Here is a 27,858-nt window from a genome sequence, read left to right on the forward strand (position 1 = left end):
ACAGGATTTCTCTCCCACTACCTCCCACGTTTCCTTTTCCTCCCAGTCTGCCAATCAATAGAAGCTATGAGTATACAATCTGGAGATTCCAGTGTCAGAGTGTGTTACGGTGAGTGGGCAAAAGAGTGCAGGAGAGAGAGGAGAGAGACATAAGAGAGAAAGAGATAGGGCAGTAAGAGAGAGAGAGAAAGACAGACACAGAGAACACAGACAGCCTGTAGAACATGACAAAAAATGTTAAGTTTCACTAACGGATTGAATCCAATCAATTAGGCTGCTAATAAGTTTAAAACGTATGGGGCCAATATGTTTGCCTTCGTGAGCCTGGGCCAATATGTTTGCCTTCGTGAGCCTGGGCCAATATGTTTGCCTTCGTGAGCCTGGGCCAATATGTTTGCCTTCGTGAGCCTGAGCCAATATGTTTGCCTTCGTGAGCCTGGGCCAATATGTTTGCCTTCGTGAGCCTGGGCCAATATGTTTGCCTTCGTGAGCCTGGGCCAATATGTTTGCCTTCGTGAGCCTGGGCCAATATGTTTGCCTTCGTGAGCCTGGGCCAATATGTTTGCCTTCGTGAGCCTGGGCCAATATGTTTGCCTTCGTGAGCCTGAGAAGCTGAAAAGATAGCGTCGCCGATAGGATACATGAGTTTTAAGCTTAGTAAACAGCTGGGTCTTCAGAGAGAAGGGATTTCTTTGTTTACCTACGACATATTGCATCGGGCAATTCTAATTTCTTGTTTTCATTTTAATTAAGGGAGCCACTTCGTCTGTGAAAGAGTGTCCTGAGCCAAAATATTATAAGGTTAAATGTGCTGATTTTAAGAGTTAAAAGTTGAAGTATTATTAATTCTAGAGACAGTGTTTTGGTCATAATCACTCAAAGGTGACGAGCTGAGGCCAGCATTTCAGAACAATCTTACAGACAATTTAAACCATAAAGCTTACAACAAGAAAATAATAAACAGTGTTTTCTAAAAACAACAAAGCGTATCTAAAGGGGAAGAACTACATCATTAAAACTATATCTACCAATTATGTACAATTAATTTCCATTATTCGATATCAAACAAAGTGATTAATTACCAATAATTAATTTACTAAATAAGTATTTTTGTTTATTGATTCATTTTTTGTTAGGTACAAAAAATAATTGTTTAAAGTGTCAACTTGATCGGAGAATACATGAGGGAGAAATAGATAACAATTATTGAAGTGATCTAAGCCCAACACATTTAGCCACATCTGTGAAAACTGACGTATTAGTTCCCTTTGTTGCTATAAAACAAAATATTGAATTACCAGTAATTAATTGTCTATTTGGATACTTTTTGAAATGCTGGGCTTCAATAATAATTAAAGACAAAATCCCAAGGTCAAGCACTTCGTGTGAGATGTAAGTACACGTGGATGCTGACACTTTTGACGTGTGATGATGTGTGATGGATGCTGACACTTTGACGTGTGATGATGTGTGATGGATGCTGACACTTTGACGTGTGATGATGTGTGATGGATGCTGACACTTTGACGTGTGATGATGTGTGATGGATGCTGACAATTTGACGTGTGATGATGTGTGATGGATGCTGACACTTTGACGTGTGATGATGTGTGATGGATGCTGACACTTTGACGTGTGATGATGTGTGATGGATGCTGACACTTTGACGTGTGATGATGTGTGATGGATGCTGACACTTTGACGTGTGATGATGTGTGATGGATGCTGACACTTTGATGTGTGATGATGTGTGATGGATGCTGACACTTTGATGTGTGATGGGTCAAAGTGTCAGCATCCATCACACATTAAAGACAGCATCCATCACACGTCAAAGTGTCAGCATCCATCACACATCAAAGTGTCAGCATCCATCACACGTCAAAGTCTCAGCATCCATCACACGTCAAAGTCTCAGCATCCATCACACATCAAAGACAGCATCCATCACACATTAAAGACAGCATCCATCACACGTCAAAGTCTCAGCATCCATCACACGTCAAAGTGTCAGCATCCATCACACATCAAAGACAGCATCCATCACACATTAAAGACAGCATCCATCACACGTCAAAGTGTCAGCATCCATCACACGTCAAAGTGTCAGCATCCATCACAAATGAGCACATGATCTATGAACAATTTCTGGACACAGTTTGACATTTCTTCTTGTGAGGCCATCAAATTGGCTTTCTTTGTTGATTATGTTTTTGACAATGTAAAAACTGTTTTGAAGTCGTTCATTTTAAACAGTTACAAAAAAATTAATTTATATATTTCATAAATCCTGACCACCTCGTATGCGAGGTTATATATGGGCGCTGTTTGGAAGATATTCATATTATCACTAAACACGTATCACTAACATATTGACATACAGATGACATGTAGACCACACACCAAGTGGCTAGAATCAGATTTAAACTATTCAATACCTTCCGTCTCCTTCGAAGCTGTATGATAGGACAAGGAACTCAATTGGAGAAAGAAAAAAAATAAGGAAGAAAGACGTCATGTGCAGATAACTCCATATCTTAGAGTTGCTTCTCTTGTTTGAAAAAAAAGGACAAGCTTTTTCGGTTGAGTGGGAAATCAGCGATTTGTTGCTATCTAAACAAGAGAGTGAGAGCATGAGCAAGCAAAGCTGCACGCACACACACACACACATTGACATATGAACTCACACTGCGACACACACATACACACACACCCGCATAGAGAAAATCAAATCATCTTAACATATCGACAAGACTATATTTATCCCTTCAAATTGTGACGAGGATTGAACGAGGGTCGTCCCCAAGACGTTCCAGTGTATCAGGGCGGAGTGTATTGACGTCCTGCAGCGTTCATTAAGCTAGAGCTCCAGTGTTCCCTGTGACAGCAGAACCATCGAACTTGAACATGTGTGTTTATGTTAGAGTGTATGTACGCAATGTGTATGTGTGTTTGTGTGTAGTAGGTGTGTCTTCATTTGAGTTCAGTGTAAGAATCTATGACAGCACAGTGACAGGTAATTGTCACACCGGAGTCATTTTTTTTTTACTCTCTGTAGACACACAATTATACTAATTATGTTTCTATATTTAGCAGACTTAGGCGACACAATTTCAAATATAGTGCACATTCAGAAGATTTAAACTAGTCAAGTCAAACCTAATGCACATTTGGAAGACTAGATCTAACTCTAAACAAGTAAAAACTAGTTACATTAAGTAGACAAAGACCTAAAACGTAAAAGTAGTAAAATTATATGTAAAATAAAAAGACCTAAACTAACAAAGTCAAATATAGTCAGGGGCGTTCTAAAAGCCTAAATTGCTCTCCCCTACTGACTAAAGGGACCGCAAAGGAACTTTTTTTCTTCCATTGGGCGACAGTAGTAAAAGTTTGAGATTCGCTTAGGTACACAATAGGGATCCTCAGGTCGCCACCAAATCTAGTGTACATTTAAAAGAATTACTGTTACAGAGTCAAATCTAGCGTTTTTTAACAGGTCATCGTGGGGTCCAATCGCTGTATTAATCCTTTTTCTAATGTCTTTATTTGTGGTGCGGTCTTTGTAAGTGAGACTTAGGGTCTATCTAGCGGATATCTATTTACGTCTGTCTCGGTCCTCTACAAATAGGCGAAAGAAAAGTTTTGTTCCAAGATTTTATTCTCGTCCATCACCCTCACTGCCTTTCATCGAGTTCTTCAGATTGTCTTTGGAAAGTCTTCTTCTATCTCTCGTCGTTTTCCATTGAATTCTTCAGAGTGTTCAACTGGTACAGAGTACAGTTATTTGTATTTGAAAGACAATTTGATCCTTACTTTATTATATTAACTTTGCAAAACTTCAACTGAATATTTTTTATAGTCATACGGAAGGATAGAAATAGAACTTGTTGGAAGGCTTCTTCCTTTGTTGCAGTTTTGTGTATAAAACATGTCAGACACCTAGTTTAGCTACGCACTATAATAGACAGACAGTGAACGCATATTTTATAGTGACGACATAGACGTTGGGGGTTAGAGAGTAGTGTAGACTTTGAAATCAGTTATTGCTAAGCTCTCAAAGGTATAACATCGTTGTAGTGACTGACTCGAGAATGGCCCATTCTGCATTAAAGATTCTTATATTTTCATCTGGAGTGAACTTTATCATTGAGCCTTTGATCCTGTTTGTTACCTTTCATTCTTTGTAACGTGATGTTCATGTTCAAACTCGTTTCTGTAATACACCTTACAAGGTACTCACGCCTTACAGGGTACTCACGCCTTACAAGGTACTCACGCCTTACAAGGTACTCACGCCGCCTTACAAGGTACTCACGCCTTACAAGGTACTCACGCCTTACAAGGTACACACGCCTTACAAGGTACTCACGCCTTACAAGGTACGCACACCTTACAAGGTACTCACGCCTTACAAGGTACGCACGCCTTACAAGGTACTCACGCCTTACAAGGTACTCACGCCTTACAAGGTACTCACGCCTTACAAGGTACGCACGCCTTACAAGGTACTCACGCATCTAGAATTATCAAGGTATTTAGACATACTTCAAATACAACTTAGACACATGCATCCGTTACAAACGTTACTACTCTGGAGATCCTCTAAAAATGTCCAGGTTTCACTTTGTACTTTGAAAACTTGAACTTATGGTGAACATAGAATTACAATTTGTTAACATGATAGCTCTCTCTCTCTCTCTCTCTCTCTCTCTCTCTCTCTCTGTTTGACACAGCTTTACATGTTCTGTGTTGTAGACTGCTGATGACGTAACTTCTGGGTTTGCCGTCACTGAGATCATCGATCAGGACAAAGACGCTGACACCAGTTTGCTATGTTCACATCCTACATTAGTGTGAGTAGGTACATTGACTTGGTTTTATAGCTTAGACTATGGATGGGAAGTACGGGGGGTGGGGGACGCATCACGAGAATGCAATTTGAGTGAATTTAAAATGAAAGAATCACAAGTTTTGTGGTGGGAGTTCCGAAGTGAAACAAATCTAAGATGGCGTAGATATAAGATGGGGATTGAAAGAAATCTGAGGAAGATATAAGATGGGGATTGAAAGAAATCTGAGGAAGATATAAGATGGGGATTGAAAGAAATCTGAGGAAGATATAAGATGGGGATTGAAAGAAATCTGAGGAAGATATAAGCTGGGAAGTGAAACAAATCTAAGATGGCGTAGATATAAGATGGGGATTGAAAGAAATCTGAGGAAGATGTAAGCTGGGAAGTGAAAGAAATCTGAGGAAGATATAAGCTGGGAAGTGAAAGAAATGAGGAGCATGGATGTAATTTGGGGCTGATAGAGAGAAAGTGTGTTAGTGAAAGAACAATGATTATAGTAAATACAAGAGAGCTTAGGGGATAAATAAACCAACGAGAGAGAGAGAGAGAGAATAACTAAAAAAAGAGTGAGAGCAAAGGGAGAACACAAAATGTTCGATATGAAAGACACAGAGTTCTTTTAGAAAGAATTGTTTCAAAGTGTGGAATAGAGAGAAACAAAGAAAGAACGGAAGAAAGAAAAGAAAGAAGACAGTTTGATGGCTTCCTTGAGTAGACTGTCACAAGCAAATAGTCTTCCTAGTCATGTTTCGAACTTGGCTCCTAGTGACTAGAAATTGTCATTTTGTTTTCAACAACACTGTAGACGTCACCTACGTCACACGGGAACATACGTCAAACAGGAACATACGTCATTCAATGTTTTGAGGTGACTGTTGAAACCACTTGAAAATATAGAATATGTAGAGGTATACATCCAATATACATACATTATTAAATATACATCCAATATACATCAAATATACAATATACATTCAATCTACAATATACATCCAATATACATTATACATCCAATATACATCCAATATGCATGCAATAAAATGAATATAGACAAGCGAAAGTACTATCAAAAGTTCATTTTATAGTGCAGATCTTCATGGAAGTCAATGCTTTAGAGCAGGTCTGTGAGTAGATTTGTTAATAAATAAATGCAAAATGAACAAAGGATTCTCAATTTCTTAATAAAATGGTGAATTATGAAATGTCCATGAAAATGTCTCGTATTATATAGTACACGAGAATAGGAAAACTCAGATGCGTCACTTTACCTCAAAGAATATTTTTTTTTTAAATTGCTACAAAGAGTGTTATAATAGAAGGCAATCCCCATGAATGCGATATATGCTCATCAACACACACACACACACACACACTCATGAATACGATATATGCTCATCAACACACACACACACACACACACTCATGAATACGATATATGCTCATCAACACACACACACACACACACACACTCATGAATACGATATATGCTCATCAACACACACACACACACTCTCTCATGAATACGATATATGCTCATCAACACACACACACACACTCTCTCATGAATACGATATATGCTCATCAACACACACACACACACTCTCTCATGAATACGATATATGCTCATCAACACACACACACACACTCTCTCATGAATACGATATATGCTCATCAACACACACACACACACTCTCATGAATGTGATATATGCTCATCAACACACACACACACACACTCCCATGAATGCGATATATGCTCATCAACACACACACTCTCATGAATGCGATATATGCTCATCAACACACACACACACACTCCCATGAATGCGATATATGCTCATCAACACACACACACTCTCATGAATGTGATATATGCTCATCAACACACACACACACACTCCCATGAATGCGATATATGCTCATCAACACACACACACTCTCATGAATGCGATATATGCTCATCAACACACACACACACACACACTCTCATGAATGCGATATATGCTCATCAACACACACACACACACTCTCATGAATGTGATATATGCTCATCAACACACACACACACACACTCCCATGAATGCGATATATGCTCATCAACACACACACACACTCTCATGAATGCGATATATGCTCATCAACACACACACACACACACTCTCATAAATGCGATATATGCTCATCAACACACACACACACTCTCATGAATGCGATATATGCTCATCAACACACACACTCTCATGAATGCGATATATGCTCATCAACACACACACACACTCTCATGAATGCGATATATGCTCATCAACACACACACTCTCATGAATGCGATATATGCTCATCAACACACACACACACTCTCATGAATGTGATATATGCTCATCAACACACACACTCCCATGAATGCAATATATGCTCATCAACACACACACACACACACTCTCATGAATGCGATATATGCTCATCAACACACACACACACACTCCCATGAATGCGATATATGCTCATCAACACACACACACACTCTCATGAATGTGATATATGCTCATCAACACACACACTCCCATGAATGCAATATATGCTCATCAACACACACACACACACACTCTCATGAATGCGATATATGCTCATCAACACACACACTCTCATGAATGCGATATATGCTCATCAACACACACACACACACTCTCATGAATGCGATATATGCTCATCAACACACACACACACACTCTCATGAATGCGATATATGCTCATCAACACACACACACACACTCCCATGAATGCGATATATGCTCATCAACACACACACACACTCTCATGAATGCGATATATGCTCATCAACACACACACACACACTCTCATGAATGCGATATATGCTCATCAACACACACACTCCCATGAATGCGATATATGCTCATCAACACACACACACACTCTCATGAATGCGATATATGCTCATCAACACACACACACACACACTCTCATGAATGCGATATATGCTCATCAACACACACACACACACTCCCATGAATGCGATATATGCTCATCAACACACACACTCTCATGAATGCGATATATGCTCATCAACACACACACACACACTCTCATGAATGCGATATATGCTCATCAACACACACACACACTCTCATGAATGCGATATATGCTCATCAACACACACACACACACTCCCATGAATGCGATATATGCTCATCAACACACACACACACTCTCATGAATGCGATATATGCTCATCAACACACACACACACACACTCCCATGAATGCGATATATGCTCATCAACACACACACACACACTCTCATGAATGCGATATATGCTCATCAACACACACACACACACTCCCATGAATGCGATATATGCTCATCAACACACACACACACTCTCATGAATGCGATATATGCTCATCAACACACACACACACACTCTCATGAATACGATATATGCTCATCAACACACACACACACTCTCATGAATGCGATATATGCTCATCAACACACACACACACACACTCCCATGAATGCGATATATGCTCATCAACACACACACACACTCTCCTGAATGCGATATATGCTCATCAACACACACACACACACTCTCATGAATGCGATATATGCTCATCAACACACACACACACACTCTCATGAATGCGATATATGCTCATCAACACACACACACACACTCTCATGAATGCAATATATGCTCATCAACACACACACTCTCATGAATGCGATATATGCTCATCAACACACACACTCTCATGAATGCGATATATGCTCATCAACACACACACACACACTCTCATGAAAGACACGACAATAAACTCATGACATGCACAAACACGACACAAACACGACACCTACATGATAAATTCACATGACACGCAATGACACACTTAAAACCTACACATGAAAAACATACACGACACACAAGTGACATACATAAATGACACTCATACACATGACAGGCAGACGAAAAGACTGTTGTCCACCTCATGTAAATACTGACCATTAATTGGCATTAATAGATAGATATATTTTACTAAATTGATCTGTAAATAGATATGTTTTGTCTAGATCTATAGATAGTAAGCCTAATGGTGTATCCGGTATGCAGAGAAGGGAATTATTAAATTAGCCAAGGATTTAATTTAATCATTTTCGAGCACTTTTTGTGTTTGAGATATAAAAAGATGTACACAACACAGTAGTATTGTTAATTTTTAGCTGTGTAGAATCAAATGTAGAATCAAATCAAATGTAGAATCAAATGTAGAATCCAATGTAGAATCAAATGTAGAATCCAATGTAGAATCAAATGTAGAATCCAATGTTTTAGCTCTTTTAAGTGTACCACAAAGCCATGTCCAGAAGGATCCGAAAGGGGAAAAGACGCTGTTAGTTTTAAGTAATTTGTCAGTCCGTCATTTAAGAGATTAAAAAACTAGCAGAGCTTTTGAAAATGTGATTCCACTTGAGGTACAACGGTTATTATTTAAATTGTTTTTATTGGATACACACAGTTTTGTCCATTTTCAAAATGTTACGAAAAATATATTCGTATTTCTTGTTTGTGCGTGAATCAGTAACAAACAGTTAACACAAAACATTTGTCTTTACTTAAATAAAACCTTCGAACGTATATTGTATGTAGTAACTTCAGCTAGTTTTAAGCGAGATTAATAGATTTGTAGTAGAAGAGCTTCTCCCAAAGGCTGCGGGACACACATTTGAGACCAAAAGGAAAGCCCTTATTGAAGACATGCAGAGAAGGAGAAAAGAAAACTTCAATGGACCGCGGGAGGACAACGGGGCGAGATACGGAAACATCATGTATTTGTAACTGACAAGAACGTTGAATACATGTCAGTTGACAGATTGTTGAGCTTGACAAAGAAAAAAAAAGGCATCCATAGTTTTCAAGCAGGCATGCAAGTCTACGTATTAATGGATGGGCGAGCATCAAGACTTCCCATGGAATGGAAAACAAAGCAAAGTAGGCTTAAAGAAAGCTGGCACACACACACACATACACACACCAATCAGCTTTCGATACTGATGATCTGTCAGACGACAGTAAAAAAAAAACAATGCCAGGATATGAAACTAGGTAAATCCTCTATTGATAAATACTCTACAGAAATAGACTCCTTTGGGGCGGAGTAGTCAGTGGTATGATCGAGCTGCACAGACAATTTACATCGGCAGATTGCAGTGTCGGAGACTGACAGGGAGGGGAGGGGCTTGTCACTTTCTTTTTTAAGCCTTTTAGTTTCGTTTGACTTTTTACAGCCAGTGGCCATGGAATGTTTCACACATAGCAGAGTCAGCACCTCTACGAGAGCCAGAGGAGGCCGGGTTAAATAGGCTGTGTTTAAGGGAGGCTTCTACGCCTCATTCCAAATGTTCTTTTGTGCACTGTTACATTTTTAAAAACATAAAGGCTACACAGTTGAATATCGGATTATGACGCTGGTTTGAAACAGGTATACTAAGCCCATACTTACAACAATATTAAAGGCCTATTACAGCCATACCACAGCCATACCACAGCCATATTACGCCCAGTAAATATGAAATGAAGACGCTTTTAAAGCAGGCCAACCAACAGCAAGTAATAAATCATAAAATAAATCAGTATTTAAATTATCGTCGTTATGAAGTGCGTATGTGTATGTTTCTGATGTAACCATGAGGCTGAACAGATTCTGATGAAATCATAAGGGGATCTGTCGTAGGTAGGTCAAAGTGAAAGTTGAAGACATAACCACCGAGAGACGTGTCACTTGCAGTTTGAAGGAGATTTTGTTTAGAGCTCATGTTCACTTTGTGCTTCTACATATTGATAAAATAAAAGTTGTAGAACTTGAACTAAACTAGAACAGACTTGTCTTGACACAAACTTGAACTAAACTAGAACAGACTTGTCTTGACACAAACTTGAACTAAACTAGAACAGACTTTTCTTGACACAAACTTGAATAGAATATAAATCAACGATGAAGTGTCAAAAGTCGCCATTGCACACGTGACTTCCATAGTGTGCTTATGAAGTTGAATTTAGGAAATACACAATTTTTATTGATCAATTGATTAAACTGTTGTGGTTAATAAAAATACATGTTCATATGTCAGATGAACGAAACAAACATATGGTCATTGAATGTCTATATGTTTCACAATTGTATAGTCTTTATGTTTCGTACTTTATATTCAATATGTTTCATACTTATATATTCTATGTTTTCTTTTGGTAAATGAGCAGCTGTATGTCGATTAGTTAAGCCCGATGTATTGCCCTTTAATTTTTTTTATGTTTCTTATTACATGAATTAGTGTCTTTCGCCAATAAAACAAGTACATTTAGTTTTATGAGTATTAAATATAACAATATGCAATCCTGGTGTCCTACACAGTACTAGGTGAACGCAATGGAGCTGCTGTGGGGACACAAACTCTGCAGGTTTTCCAACTCAATATTTCCTGTTACAATAAATGGAAGGTAAGATATTTAAAAGTAAATAATTTGCATGCTTAAAGTAAAATGTTTATTTTTAGCACATATTTATCCTCTTTTTTTTTTCCATCTACAATCAAATGATAACCGTGATCTAGTCTATAATAGACATTTGGGTCTAAACAACTGAGTTCACTAATGACGGACTCAACTAGACATTTGGGTCTAAACAACTGAGTTCACTAATGACGGACTCAACTAGACATCTGGGTCTAAACAACTGAGTTCACTAAAGACGGACTCAACTAGCCATTTGGGTCTAAACAACTGAGTTCACTAATGACGGACTCAACTAGACATTTGGGTCTAAACAACTGAGTTCACTAATGACGGACTCAACTAGACATTTGGGTCTAAACAACTGAGTTCACTAATGACGGACTCAACTAGACATTTGGGTCTAAACAACTGAGTTCACTAATGACGGACTCAACTAGACATTTGGGTCTAAACAACTGAGTTCACTAATGACGGACTCAACTAGACATTTGGGTCTAAACAACTGAGTTCACTAATGACGGACTCAACTAGACATTTGGGTCTAAACAACTGAGTTCACTAATGACGGACTCAACTAGACATTTGGGTCTAAACAACTGAGTTCACTAATGACGGACTCAACTAGACATTTGGGTCTAAACAACTGAGTTCACTAATGACGGACTCAACTAGACATTTGGGTCTAAACAACTGAGTTCACTAATGACGGACTCAACTAGACATTTGGGTCTAAACAACTGAGTTCACTAATGACGGACTCAACTAGACATTTGGGTCTAAACAACTGAGTTCACTAACGGACTCAACTAGACATTTGGGTCTAAACAACTGAGTTCACTAATGACGGACTCAACTAGACATTATTCAGCGGCATATTGCGTAGTACATTTTCCAAGAGTTGGACTACCAGGTCAAGACCTAGAGACTGCACACAAGGAGACCAACACTTTCCAAGAGTTGGACTACCAGGTCAAGACCTAGAGACTGCACACAAGGAGACCAACACTTTCCATGAACAGTTAGGTCCCTTGCCACTTCTTTCTTTCCAGTTTGTTTGTTTTATTTAGAAATTCGCTTTTTTTTCTAAGAATAAAGAAAAGTTATGAATACAATTTGTCTGAATTTCAGTAAATAGACTAACTGAGACGCTATTCCACAACTCACTCACTATCCACAACTCACTCACTATCCACAACTCACTCACTATCCATACCACTGTGGTGATATTCTGTATACTGTGCGCACGTACAATACTATACCTAGGATCATGTAGCGTAATTGTGTGTGGGGTGGGGTTCGGGGGATTGTAATGCCTTAATAAGTGTCCAGATACTTAAATATAACGTTTCGCGATGTTTTGGTTATCACGGATGGTTCCTGGATGCACCTCCCAAGATAAACAAGCGATGACGATAATTTGAAACAACTTGTACACAAAGTAGATCTCCATCGGATTGACTCAAAGCTCTTCTCTCAAGTAGGAACACACCAACATATTTGTTGAAACACATCATATAGTCTAGTAGCTAAGAGCCGACATATACAAGAGCGTTTTAAACACATCATGTAGTCTATTAGCTAAGAGCCTACATCTACAACAAGAGCGTTTTAAATAAATCATGTACATACAAAAAACAGAGACAGCTTTCGTTTTTACATAAGACTTATATAAACTTCCTCTGTCTGGTACACACACGTTATGTCTCCCACTTCCCACTTCGCACAAATAGTCATTGTTCCTAACAAAACATGAATCTATCCAACAATTCACCAACTAGTTCATTAAATAAATAGTGGTAAACTTTAAGCACAGATCTTGATGGAGCTTGCCACCCGATGCACAGAACGGCGCGGGAGGATATACACGTCTGACAAGAAAATAATCAATCAATTGTGTTCGATAGCGAAAAGAGAAATAAAGCTTACATTATACAGATATATGGTTGTAAATGTGGAGATCTTCCCCTTAGATATGCTTTTTGAATTTGATATTTTAAGCATTGCCTCTAGTTTGTTTGTTTGTTGGATATATTAGATACAAGCCATCAATTAAAAGTTTGTTTTTAATTAATGAAAGAATCATTTATTTATGCTCCGGACTTACACATTTCTCTCTCTCTCTCTCTCTCTCTCTCTCTCTCACACACACACACTCACACACACAGCCAACATGCAAAGACCCCCACCTTCTGAAAGGACGAATCAAAAAGTCACTTGCAGCTCGTGCACTTGTGACTAGACACAACAAGATCCCAAGCATCCAAAACGGAAGTCTAGAAACATGTTAGACACCATCACATTTGTTTGCTTTTGATAAATGAGCAGCTGTAAGGGGAGTTAATGAGGCAAGATTTATCGCCCTTTAATTTTTTTTTTCTTTTTACATGAATCAATTTTTTTCTTTTCCAATCAAATCGGTATGCATAAATGTTTTAAGTGTTGCTATAACGACTAACAAACAAACATGGTGAAACTCGATGAAATAATGGTTCCTTTTGTGTTTGGTGTTGAACTAGATGTTTCTTTATTTCATTGCATTTTCCATTTAATTCTGTGTTTTTTTAGTTCTACAAGACGCCGGTCTTCAATCATTTGTATTTTACGAAATAAAAAGCTCACATTCCCACGATCATCACCTAGTTATATATATATATATAGTTCAAAGTGTAATTTTGAAAAATTAAATGGATATTGTTTGTCATATATCTTCTCCGAAGATTTCCGTTGCGACGATTCAGCTATTACCGTTTCTAATTTACATAAATGACCTACCAAATTGCTTAAGTTCAGGAACAATATTGCAATAATATGTAGAACAATAAAAACAAAAGATACTGAAATTATACAAAAATAATTAGTAGAATTACAGATATGGGAATTAAATTGCAGCATGTCTTTCCAGCCAGAAAAATGTCACGATGTCGTCCACACAGCAGTTCCCTTCTTTCCAGGCAGCTGAAGGTAGCGACAGTTTGGGATCAGTGACATCGTAGGTTCCGCCAGTCGTGAGCACGCTATTCTGCCTCAAAGTGGTGCTCGTGTGGAAACGACCATTAGAGGAAGTGGTTAGGCTAAATGAATAGCAAAACAAAACTCACGTGGGGGTGACCACGGGTAGACGAGAGTTTACCCATTGCACGGAGAGGAGTTGAAAGAGAGCCCTCACGGTCCTGTCAATAATCCATGGGCCTTTCCTCAAGTGGCCGTTACACTAATGGCGAGCCCTCCACGGTTAGCTTGGTACATCATAGGAAAATGGCGGAGGTCCCCGGTGCACTCGGCCTTCGGCCATGTCTAGCCCATGCGTCCGGGGTGCCAGATGGATCGGAAATAGCAATGCTTTACATAGGCATTTACTTGGGTCTCTTCCAGACAGAACGGTGGTTCACGCAGGTTTTTTTTTTACTGTTTGACGCTCAAACTTTTTTTTTCAAACATAGAGCTCGAAGAGCCTTCGGCTTCGGCTCAGCTCTTAGACGATCTAAAGGTTCCACCAGAGTGTAGCACTGTGAGCTGCAAGCTCACACAAAAATAAACTTTTTAAGATCACAACAAGTAACAAAATGGAAAACTTCTCTTCAGAGTTTAGAGTCATTACACCAACATTTCACTGAATAATATTTACCCTTGAAGTTGTATATTTATGTCTGATTTGTTGCCTCCCTTACTTTCATCTGGCCTGGCATTTCTGAGATATATTTAGTGTGTGTGTGTGTGTGTGTGTGAATGTTATGAAAAAAAAGTTTGCTCACAAAAGGAAGAGTTATGTTCCGATGAAGAGTTATGTTCCGATGAAGAGTTATGTTCCGATGAAGGAGATATTTGTGGCTAAAGGAGCGCCTTATTGAATACATTTCCCCAAGTTGTTTCTTGTTTCTCGGAAGCTCTTTTCAAAAATTGTTTTTGTTCTCTATCTATTGAATGAAACTCTTTTTTTTTTCCTCTCATTCTTATCACTTCCTCCGAGTGAGTCTCACCGTGCCCTGATTTCCCGTAACATTTTGATAGCCATCTATTAATCTATTATTGACAAAAGCCCAAATGCCAGATTCAGCCAACTAGGGGACATGTTCTTTTTTTTTTCTTCACATATTTACATTTCTCTGTCTGCTCAGATTAGCAACGTTCCAGGCTCCTCTGTTCAAAACGAGGCTCTTTGTAAAGTACAGGCTGAATTTGAGATTGCACGAGAAGATTCCCCCGGTCAATCACGTGGTAGCGGCAGACGTACTGTTTACATTTGTTACTACATAACGAATGTAGGGTAACGAAGGCTTACGTAGTAGCAGTGTCCTTGTCACGATGTTCAGCATTTTAAACGACAATATCTTCATCTGGAGAGGACTTATCATTCGACAATATCTTCATCTGGAGAGGACATATCATTCGACAATATCTTCATCTTGAGATGACTTTATCATTTATGACCTGAAATGTTCAAACACATTGTGCTGGTGATAAGTAAAGAAAAGAAAGAACCGTAAATCCGGACTACTGAAGTACAATATGAACGAATGAATGGCTTCGCTGCCTGGTCATGTGTCATGCGCTCCGGACTGCCTTCTCAATGATCCCGGGGTTCGAACTCTCGCCGTCCTGCTGAAGGTTTTGGCTAGGATGTAATTATCAAATCTGAAGGAACTTACGAAACATGTAAAACAAACAAAGGAATAAAATATGTTATTATTTAATTGAACTGAACAGTGATTGGAGTCAGCCGTAAACTACTTTACAGTCTAACAACCAGGATCATCTATGGACTAAATGAAATGACTTGGACAAATACAGACCATTGTTATGCATTCTAAAGCAATGTTGCCACTAGATTCCTCTACGCTACTTGACACGGGTGATGTATAGCACTTGAAGGGATCAATTATCTTATCTTAAACTTCCTGGAGCCTGTAATGTTTGACGCCATCCATCACCTTCAATGACAGTGTTTCTTCCAATACAATTTCCTCGTTTATCTTTCCATCACGTTCTTATGTGTTTGTTATGTGTGCGACATTTGGGAAACTGAAAACGTTTTTTTTTTCCGCCTGGACCACCAACTCCTGTGTGCAAGTGTTCAACCTCTCAGAGAACTCAGCTCTCTGACCAAGCGTAAAGAGTCCAGAGTTTGTATTTCAAACTTGAATGATTTCTTCCATCGACATTCCAAGTTCTTATTGATTCTCTGTCTGTGTGAACTTACGTGTATTAAAGGGAGGGGCCGACTTCTATACATCAACAATAGAGATTGACTTTCCTTTTGCTTTGGGTTTCCACGTCAATGAAGAATAAATATCCTTCCAAAACTGTGTTGTATTATATATATATATAACGTTATGGCTCCCCACTTACATATATGCGTTACAGATAACAGATGCAACTTTAGGAAAGAAAATGTTCGAGCCATAGTATACAAATAGAGGAATGTTTGTATCAGTGTAAAATGTTTCCTTTCATGGGCTCTATCGACTAACCACGCTTGTTATTTGAATCTTTTCGTAAGTTATGTTCCGTACGCCAGGCGACTACAGGGTGTTTAGAATATCCGTTTATTTCAATCATCTCAAATTAACTTTGTCGATATTGTATTAACATTTATATCTAGGTTCGTTCACAAAGAAACTATTCAAGTTATTTTCAAGTTGTATAAGTTAAAATATAATACGCCTACAGTGGTCCAGTTGTCTCGCAGTTAGGGTTACAAGTGAACGACCGTCAACAACTGACTTCCACTGATCATTTATAAAGTTTAATACGAGTGTAAAACATAGGGGCTGACAGTTTATAAAGTCTGATGTAACCTAGAGACTGGCCTAATATAAAGTTTAATACGAGTGTAAAACATAGGGGCTGACAGTTTATAAAGTCTGATGTAACCTAGAGACTGGCCTAATATAAAGTTTAATACGAGTGTAAAACATAGGGGCTGACAGTTTATAAAGTCTGATGTAACCTAGAGACTGGCCTAATATAAAGTTTAATACGAGTGTAAAACATAGGGGCTGACAGTTTATAAAGTCTGATGTAACCTAGAGACTGGCCTAATATAAAGTTTAATACGAGTGTAAGACAAATACAGATTACACATACATAAAAATGTATACCAATCGAATTACAGTCCGATATATAATGAAGAGTCATCAACATATTTTGTACAAACAAGCCCTATGTTGTGTTTAACATGTGGTGTATAAATAATAAATCCTATAAAACTGTCAAGGGTGCTCAACGTGTGGTGCATAAATAAGTCCTTAAAAAGTGCCACGGGTGCTCAAAGTGTGGTGCATAAATAAGTCCTTAAAAAGTGCCACGGATGCTCAATATGTGGTGCATAAATAAGTCCTTAAAAAGTGCCACGGGTGCTCAATATGGGGTGTACAACAGGCCCAACTTACAAGTGTCCTCAAGTCAGGAGACTGATGCCACTATGCGTCTATGAGATGAACCAATTTGCCAGACTGTTTTCGTCCTGTTCAGACAAGACATGTCATAGGTAAAGTCCAAAGTCAATATCATTAGGTTTGATCTTCTTGTCAGAGCTGCCCAATTCCTCCCCTCCCCCTGCAGGCTTCCCAACTTGTTCATGTTTACAGCCGTGGAAGTGTGTTTGATAACACGAAGTCATCTCCTCTTTTAATTTTGTATACAGCATTTGCAGTGGGTAATACTTAGCTTGTAATAAACATATTCAATATGTGTGAGTGTGGTCTTGAATATTGTAATTTTGTACACTTATAGTATTGTAATATTTTAGTGTTCAATATATGTGAGTTTTAAATGTTCCTCGAGTTTCATGTTTGTAGTTTTTAAAGTAGACTTCCCCTTTCAGATCTATAGGGCAGATGATGTAAAGGTCATCTGTTTCTGTGCCACTGTGCAGTGTTGATTTCATTTTTAATTCATATTCTTATTCAAAACATGTTTGGGCCATCGGATCATTAAAACTATAAACTCCTCAATTCTGCTAGTAAGATCATTGGCAACACATGAGCCGCACTTTGAAACCTTTTTGAGAAACGAAATTGTTAGGAAAGCTAAAAAATATTTAAAAAAAAAACAACACACACACTGGTTCAGGTTTTTTAACATTTTACCATCACTAATGAGATACAAGACACTGATCACAAAAACAGACACAGACTTTTTTGTGGCCTTAGCAATGAAATCATTGACTAAAATCCAAATTTCTAATTTAAAGTTCACAAGTAGTTATTGAAGAGATGGGCCTGGTAGATGAGTGGTAAAGTGCTAAAGCGCTCGGCTTCCGAAGCGAAGAAATCTCGGGTTGGAATCTCAGTGAACGCTGGGATTTTCAATTTCGGGATTTTTAGAACGCCCCTGAATACCCACCCCTAATGGGCACCTAACAATAGTGGGGAAAGTTAAGGCGGTTGTTCGTTATGCTGGTCACACGACACTCTACTCGTTGACCGTTGGCCAAAGAAATAGATGACCTTTACATCATCTGCCCCATAGATCGCAAAGACTGTATGTATATTGATTAATTATAAAGAAAACTTTGTAATGGATTTGGTCATTAGCATTGTCTTAAACATCATTTTCACAAATAATGTTTTCTTCTACAAAAATACTATTAAGTATATATACGCTTATATTAAAACGATCTAAAAAGTATACAAAAAACTAGTTTACAAAGACAGTTTGTGTGAAAACACTAACTCAAAGTCGGCCCCCGAAGTGGTCCACCCAGGCAGGTAAAAAGGCAGGTTTCAATATTTTCAGAAAAAACATCAGAATGAAATTCTATCAAAGAAAAATGACAGAGAGCAATGGAGAAAGAAGGTTAACAGATCTTGTGTTGTGCCCCAGTGGTCCAGTAAGACCAAAGGATAGGTGAAAGTGAATGTGAAGTTGGATGAGAACCTGGCCTAACTAATGACTTATTATGAATATCTAATTGATCTATTTGTTTTGTAAAGGGTCAATCTCTTATTCAAATCCTCAAGAAAAAAATATTTCCTTAAAAAAAAAAAATTCCTTTAGTTTAGTATTCTGCGATGGATGAGAAACGCTGCAGTTCACGCGGTTATATGGAAAACTATTAACTGTTGTTTTAAATTATGTCCAACTTATATGCATACTAAATAGATTTTTTTTCTTTAAAACAGAGGAAACATTTTTTGTGTGTAAATGTAGTAGTTAGTAGGACAGAACGGACGGAAGGACAGACCACACAAAACTAATAGCGTCTTTTCCCCTTTCGGGGGGCCGCTAAAAATTATTCCAAAAATCACCTTTAACACATATTGCTGTTTTTGTTTTTACTTTCTTCTTTTAAGAGCATTTAAATTAATGTAAGAGTCCTTTTGTAAAAAAAAAAAAACAACTATATCTCAATTTTTCTCATCTGAATCAGACCATAGCATTAAGTCCTAAGTCCAGTCCTCGGAATTGTTGATCTAAAGGAATGTCTAGTTTTTATGGAATATCTCTAGTCTACATTGCCGTATCATAGTATGTAGATTCTTTATATTCGTATATGTAAAAAAATGAATAAATAAAAGTCTGCTATAGATAAGATAAAGATAAGATAAATATAAATAATTTGCATGTTTTAAATACATAAATATTTATGCAACACATCTGTAAAACCAGAGAATTTTTAATTCGATTGGGCAGTAATCTATTTTAAATGGACATCGATGCAAAACAAAATTGATCAGTTTCCAATTTAGTTTGTACATTATCTGTTGTGCGTCACATTAGTATAGTGTCTGGAATTAGACATTATACGGTACACCGAAGTGGTTATGTTTTATTCAGACAAATTCTAGGGCACACTAAAGTTGCTATATTTTGTTCAGACAAACACTAAAGTGGCTGTCTTTTAATCAGATACATTCTATGACACAACAAAGTAGCTATTCATATTAAGAAAAACTTAAATTTTTAAACAAGAAAAACATTTTAGAAAAAACATTTCAATATCTCCATTATACAACTAAAATAAATAAAATGGAAAAAAAAAATAATTTAAAAAAATGCTTGTACAAGCCGAGTAACGAGCTCGTACTTCGACACCGTCCTCTCGACGTATCAACCAGGTTATCCATTGGGCCAGAGCTATTTTATGTAGGCCTAATTGAAGTATTTTTTATTGCTACTTTCATTATGTAGACATCTAGAACTAGATCTAGATCTACACTTCTGATTTGGAACTCTTAAGATCTAGATCTAGACCTACTTCTACATCCAGAATCTAGTTGTAATCTATCTTAGATTTACGTACAAATTTACGCAAACATTAGATAATCTATTAATCAACTGAAAGGAACTTTAAATTTAATTAACAACTCAGTTATCGGTACACTACGGATGAATTAGCCATAATTTATAAATTCAAATTTATAGCAAAATTTAAATATATTTCATTTTTATTACTTTGAAAAATTATAACGGTCAAACTAGAGTTTTCCCAGTGATGCCAACGAGCTAGTCATTCTTTTCTCAGCCATATAGGCCTACATCAACTGTTTAATGTCTAGGAAAAACGCTAGAGACGTTTTTGAGGTTCCACGAAGTTGTGTCTGAAAAGAGGTATTTTAAAAAGCCACATTTGTTGTAGAGAAAAAAAAAAGTTATATTAGCCTGGAAATTAAGGGGCTATACTTTCATCAAATGTACGCCACCGAAAACCTGCATCGCACCTTAGGGTGTCCCATGACACCTTAGTGTGTCCCATGACACCTTAGTGTGTCCCATGACACCTTAGTGTGTCCCATGACACCTTGGTCAGCCTTAGTGTGTCCCATGACACCCTAAACTTTATTTGGTCAATAACACGTTGATAATTTCCAGGTAAAACTTTTGACATCTTCATAATTAAAGTAACAACTCAACCTGATTGACATTCTTTATTAATTAGCTGTCTATTCTTTCTTTTTTTTCTGTTAATTGCAAGCATTTTTAATGCGTACGGACTGACCCATGAAGGATTATTTGTGGCTCAATGCATGCCTGCTCCAATTAAACATCTTTCTGGAATGAAGCTCGGTGTCCTCTGATAAATCTAAATCCTACATCAATTAGTGAAGTGTTCTCATAACCTCGAGTGATCGACTTGTCTCAATTATAACATCGTATGAGTTTGAAACGAATTAGATTGGCTTTACCACCAACATCTCTACCTACATTACTCTCTACCTCTCTAGCTTATACTTCTGCTTTCAGTCTTTCTCTTATTCTCTCTCACTCTCGATAGATATATTAATAGTTATATATATATATATATATATATATATATATATCTTTTATTTTCTTTCTTTCTCCCTTTCTATCTATTTCTCAAAATGTATATATCTTTGAAATAATAGTTTCCATTTTGTTTCCTATTTCTCTTGTACCCTGTCTCCTTGTCTCAACAAAAAGCCCCCCCCCCCCCAAGACATAGTACAGTATGCTAGCCTTGATTTTAAATTGTGTGCAATATGTTAACATTGGCTTGAAGTCTAGCGCAGCATGTTGGCCAAACTAAAAAAATATATATAAAAATATTCTGAACCAGCAGCTGATTATCAAATTATAATATTTTTTACCTTTTTTTTTTTCTCTGTGCGAATGTGTATGTGTGTGTGTGTGTCTGGTGAATCGATGGAATGAAAATAATTATTTTCAATTATACATCATCAACATTTCATCACCTTTGTAATTAATTCAATTATTTCTGTCAATGGCATGTTTAAATGGAAAGAATATTAGCAGACATAAGTGATAATCATTCTCTTAATTATGGTCAAGCCGTCATCTATGCAAATTTAACGAGTGACCAGTGCAGACTTGGGTGAGTCTCGAGAAACTGGAACTCCTGTTTTAGGAAGGGGGGGGGGTGTCAACAAAGACTATTTGTAAATATTCTAAACTCAAGACAAGATTAGATGAAAGACTACAACTATGTTCACTCTCCAAAGCTTGGCACCACCTCCTTGTCTCCCCCACTAGAACCGTGGGAAGAGAGTTTCATGCTAGAAACAACAACAACGTAAAATGAAGTGGGTCTTTAAAAAACAAAAAGGTCTATTGGCTGAATGCTGTCCGCAGACTTAATGTAACCCGACGTCCCCTCCGCCCGAGAGACAGTCGACGTGTCTGGCGTCGACCTCCGCCCCAGAGACAGTGTCTGGGAAGAGATAACCCTTTGGGTTTCATTACACAGCAGAATGACCTGGTGACAGACTGTAGACCAGCTTGAATCGAATGAACAAACTACCCCTCGCTCTACAGTACTTGCCATCTGGTCACTAGTCCATTGGAAAGGTCACAGATTTCAAACTCTGTCGACATTTGATTGGAAGTATATTTGTTTATTTGTTTGTTTCGCTGTGTTCTTATTATAATTCCTCTTATCAGGTTGCAAACTTTTCATGGGTTAAGGGTTGGTGACACGTATTTGAAAATAGTTCTAACGATTTTCCTAGAAATTCGATAGTTTATATATATTTTGGGGGAAATAATTACAAGCTAAATTGACCACACAAGTAAAACTCTGGTTTGATTGTTATAATTGTAAAAAAAAATCTAAAATTAAATTAGTATGTCTGGAGGGCCAGAAAATCTTTATCTTGAACACACATACCTCAGCCTGTATTCCGGCATGTATTTGTTTTGTTGCTGTTGATGTTGTTGTTGATTTTAAATTCTTTTAAAGAGTTAAATAAATAAACGTTGAAGAACATTTTCCGCGCCGTCTACTCAGACCTAAATTCTACTCAGACCCTACGTCTTCTCAAGCACTGCAACTTCTCAGGCACTGCACCTACTCAGGCCCTACGTCTACTCAGGCCCTACGTCTTCTAAAGCACTGCATCTACTCAGGCACTGCACCTACTCAGGCCGTGCGTCTACTCAGACACTACGTCTACTCAGGCCCTACGTCTACTCAGACCCTACGCCTACTAAGGACTACGTCTACTCAGACCCTACGTCTACTCAGACCCTACACCTACTCAGGCCCTACGTCTTCTCAGGTCCTACGTCTACTCAGACCCTGCGTCTTCTCGAGCACTGCATCTACTCAGGCACTGTACCTACTCAGGCCGTGCGTCTACTCAGACCCTGCGTCTACTCAGGCACTGCACCTACTCAGGCCGTGCGTCTACTCAGACCCTACGTCTACTCAGACCCTACGTCTTCTCAGGCCCTACGTCTTCTCAAGCACTGCATCTACTCAGGCACTGCACCTACTCAGGCCGTGCGTCTACTCAGACCACTACGTCTACTCAGGCCCTATGCCTACTCAGACCCTACGTCTACTCAGACCCTACGTCTACTCAGACCTTCCGTCTTCTCAGGCCCTACGTCTACTCAGACCCTACATCTTCTCAAGCACTGCACCTACTCAGGTCGTGCGTCTACTCAGACCCTACGTCTACTCAGGCACTGAACCTACTCAGGCACTGCGTCTACTCAGACCCTACATCTTCTCAAGCACTGCATCTACTCAGGCACTGCACCTACTCAGGCCGTGCGTCTACTCAGACCCTGCGTCTACTCAGGCACTGTGTCTACTCAGGCACTACGTCTACTCAAGCACTGCATCTACTCAGGCACTGTGTCTACTCAGGCCGTGCGTCTACTCAGACCCTACGTCTACTCAGGCCCTACGTCTACTCAGACCCTACGTTTACTCAGGCACTGCGTCTACTCAGGCACTGCACCTACTCAGGCACTGCGTCTACTCAGGCACTGCGTCTACTCAGGCCGTGCGTCTACTCAGACCCTTCGTCTACTCAGGCACTGCGTCTACTCAGGCACTGCGTCTACTCAGGCACTGCGTCTACTCAGGCCGTGCGTCTACTCAGGCCGTGCGTCTACTCAGGCCGTGCGTCTACTCAGGCCGTGCGTCTACTCAGGCACTGCACCTACTAAGGCCCTACGTCTACTCAGGCCCTACGCCTACTCAGGCCCTACGTCTACTCAGATCCTACGTCTACTCAGACCCTACGTCTACTCAGCCCTGCCTCTTCTCAGGCCCTGTGTCTTCTCAGGCCCTACGTCTACTCAGACCCTACATCTTCTCAAGCACTGCATCTACTCAAACACCGCACCTACTCAGGCCGTGCGTCTACTCAGACCACTACGTCTACTCAGGCCCTACGTCTACTCAGGCCCTACGTCTACTCAGACCATATGTCTACTCAGACCCTATGCCTACTTAGGCCCTACGTCTTCTCAGGTCCTACGTCTATTCAGACCCTGCGTCTTCTTGAGCACTGCATCTACTCAGGCACTGTACCTACTCAGGCCGTGTGTCTACCCAGACCCTGCGTCTACTCAGGCACTGCACCTACTCAGGCCGTGCGTCTACTCAGACCACTACGTCTACTCAGGCCCTATGCCTACTCAGACCCTACGTCTACTCAGACCCTACGTCTACTCAGACCCTACGTCTACTCAGACCTTCCGTCTTCTCAGGCCCTACGTCTACTTAGACCCTACATCTTCTCAAGCACTGCACCTACTCAGGTCGTGCGTCTACTCAGACCCTACGTCTACTCAGACACTGAACCTACTCAGGCACTGCGTCTACTCAGACCCTACATCTTCTCAAGCACTGCATCTACTCAAGCACTGCACCTACTCAGGCCGTGCGTCTACTCAGATCACTACGTCTACTCAGGCCCTACGTCTACGCAGGCCCTACGTCTACTCAGGCCCTACGCCTACTTAGGCCCTACGTCTTCTCAGGTCCTACGTCTATTCAGACCCTGCGTCTTCTCGAGCACTGCATCTACTCAGGCACTGTACCTACTCAGGCCGTGTGTCTACCCACACCCTGCGTCTACTCAGGCACTGCACCTACTCAGGCCGTGCGTCTACTCAGACCACTACGTCTACTCAGGCCCTATGCCTACTCAGACCCTACGTGTACTCAGACCCTACGTCTACTCAGACCCTACGTCTACTCAGACCTTCCGTCTTCTCAGGCCCTACGTCTACTTAGACCCTACATCTTCTCAAGCACTGCACCTACTCAGGTCGTGCGTCTACTCAGACCCTACGTCTACTCAGACACTGAACCTACTCAGGCACTGCGTCTACTCAGACCCTACATCTTCTCAAGCACTGCATCTACTCAGGCACTGCACCTACTCAGGCCGTGCGTCTACTCAGACCCTGCGTCTTCTGAGGCACTGCACCTACTCAGGCCGTGCGTCTACTCAGACCCTGCGTCTACTCAGGCACTGTGTCTACTCAGGCACTACGTCTACTCAAGCACTGCATCTACTCAGGCACTGTGTCTACTCAGGCCGTGCGTCTACTCAGACCCTACGTCTACTCAGGCCCTACGTCTACTCAGACCCTACGTTTACTCAGGCACTGCGTCTACTCAGGCACTGCACCTACTCAGGCACTGCGTCTACTCAGGCACTGCGTCTACTCAGGCCGTGCGTCTACTCAGACCCTGCGTCTACTCAGGCACTGCGTCTACTCAGGCACTGCGTCTACTCAGGCCGTGTGTCTACTCAGGCCGTGCGTCTACTCAGGCACTGCGTCTACTCAGGCCGTGCGTCTACTCAGGCCGTGTGTCTACTCAGGCCGTGCGTCTACTCAGGCCGTGCGTCTACTCAGGCACTGCACCTACTCAGACACTACGTCTACTCAGACCCTACGTCTACTCAGACCCTACGTCTACTCAGACCCTACGTCTACTGAGACCCTACGTCTACTCAGACCCTACGTCTACTCAGCCCTGCGTCTTCTCAGGCCCTGTGTCTTCTCAGGCCCTACGTCTACTCAGACCCTACGTCTTCTCAAGCACTGCATCTACTCAAGCACTGCACCTACTCAGGCCGTGCGTCTACTCAGACCACTACGTCTACTCAGGCCCTACGTCTACTCAGACCTTACGTCTACTCAGACCCTACGTCTACTCAGACCCTACGTCTACTCAGACCCTACGTCTTCTCAGGCCCTACATCTTCTCAAGCACTGCATCTACTCAGGCACTGCACCTACTCAGGTCGTGCGTCTACTCAGACCCTACGTCTACTCAGGCACTGCACCTACTCAGGCACTGCGTCTACTCAGACCCTACATCTTCTCAAGCACTGCATCTACTCAGGCACTGCATCTACTCAGGCCGTGCGTCTACTCAGACTCTGCGTCTACTCAGGCACTGCACCTACTCAGGCCGTGCGTCTACTCAGACCCTGCGTCTACTCAGGCACTGTGTCTACTCAGGCACTACGTCTACTCAAGCACTGCATCTACTCAGGCACTGTGTCTACTCAGTCCGTGCGTCTACTCAGACCCTACGTCTACTCAGGCACTGCGTCTACTCAGGCACTGCACCTACTCAGACCGTGCGTCTACTCAGGCCCTACGTCTACTCAGGCACTGCGTTTACTCAGGCACTGCGTCTACTCAGGCACTGCACCTACTCAGGCACTGCGTCTACTCAGGCACTGCGTCTACTCAGGCCGTGCGTCTACTCAGACCCTGCGTCTACTCAGGCACTGCGTCTACTCAGGGACTGCGTCTACTCAGGCCGTGCGTCTACTCAGGCACTGCGTCTACTCAGGCACTGCGTCTACTCAGGCCGTGCGTCTACTCAGGCCGTGCGTCTACTCAGGCCGTGCACCTACTCAGGCCGTGCGTCTACTCAGGCCCTACGTCTTCTCGAGCACTGCACCTACTCAGGCACTGCACCTACTCAGGTCGTGCGTCTACTCAGACCCTGCGTCTACTCAGGCACTGCGTCTACTCAGGCCCTACGTCTACTCAGGCACTGCGTCTACTCAGGCACTGCACCTACTCAGGCCCTACGTCTACTCAGGCACTGTGTCTACTCAGACCCTGCACCTACTCAGGCCGTGCGTCTACTCAGGCACTGTGTCTACTCAGGCCCTGCGTCAACTCAGGCACTGCGTCAACTCACGCACTGGGTTTACTCAGGAACTGCGTCTACTCACGCACTGGGTTTACTCAGGCACTGCGTCAACTCACGCACTGGGTTTACTCAGGCACTGCGTCTACTTATCTGATTCTAAAGGCCTATCACCAAACCAGGATCCTTCATATCATATATCTAGATCTAGTATTCTAGTCTATACTACTTTCTGGTAATGTCACCATGTCTGTGTCTACATCACCAAACTAGAATCTTCTATACTCTATATCGTATATCTAGATTCAGTATTCTTGTCAAGTAAGTCTGATTCTGCCATATAGCATATATCTCTATCACCAGACAAGAATTTTACATTCTCGAAGTAGATTTATACATGGGCCTAACAGTGGGTGGAAAAATAATGCGTGGTTAAAAATGTAATGTTTCCTATTTTTAAAGCTATCATTCATTAGTTATTAAGACCAATGCAATCACGCTTACAAAAGGTCAACAGCTTCATAAAAGAGGAATTGTCTTGAAAGAAAAACTTTCTATTATTTGTTTTGTGGGTATACTAATTACAATGATTAGTAGAAGACAATAGTCCTAATAGAATGACACTCCACAGGT

At 40.4% G+C, this 27,858-nt stretch overlaps 2 protein-coding genes across 3 annotated transcripts in view; one reads left to right on the forward strand and one right to left on the reverse strand.

Moving 5' to 3' along the window:
* Positions 1 to 27,858, reverse strand: part of LOC106064129 (uncharacterized) — a 124,552-nt gene that overhangs the window by 74,327 nt on the left and 22,367 nt on the right. The gene's annotated exons all lie outside the window — the stretch shown is intronic.
* Positions 1,754 to 27,382, forward strand: LOC129926325 (uncharacterized). Its single transcript, XM_056029644.1, has 6 exons — positions 1,754 to 2,105; positions 4,236 to 4,534; positions 4,759 to 4,828; positions 23,127 to 24,485; positions 24,571 to 25,014; positions 25,134 to 27,382. Exons 1-6 carry the CDS (start codon positions 1,754 to 1,756, stop codon positions 27,380 to 27,382), a joined length of 4,773 nt encoding a protein of 1,590 aa, XP_055885619.1.

This window comes from Biomphalaria glabrata, chromosome 5 (genome assembly GCF_947242115.1).
Source record: "Biomphalaria glabrata chromosome 5, xgBioGlab47.1, whole genome shotgun sequence".
Classification (NCBI taxonomy): Eukaryota; Metazoa; Mollusca; class Gastropoda; family Planorbidae; genus Biomphalaria; species Biomphalaria glabrata.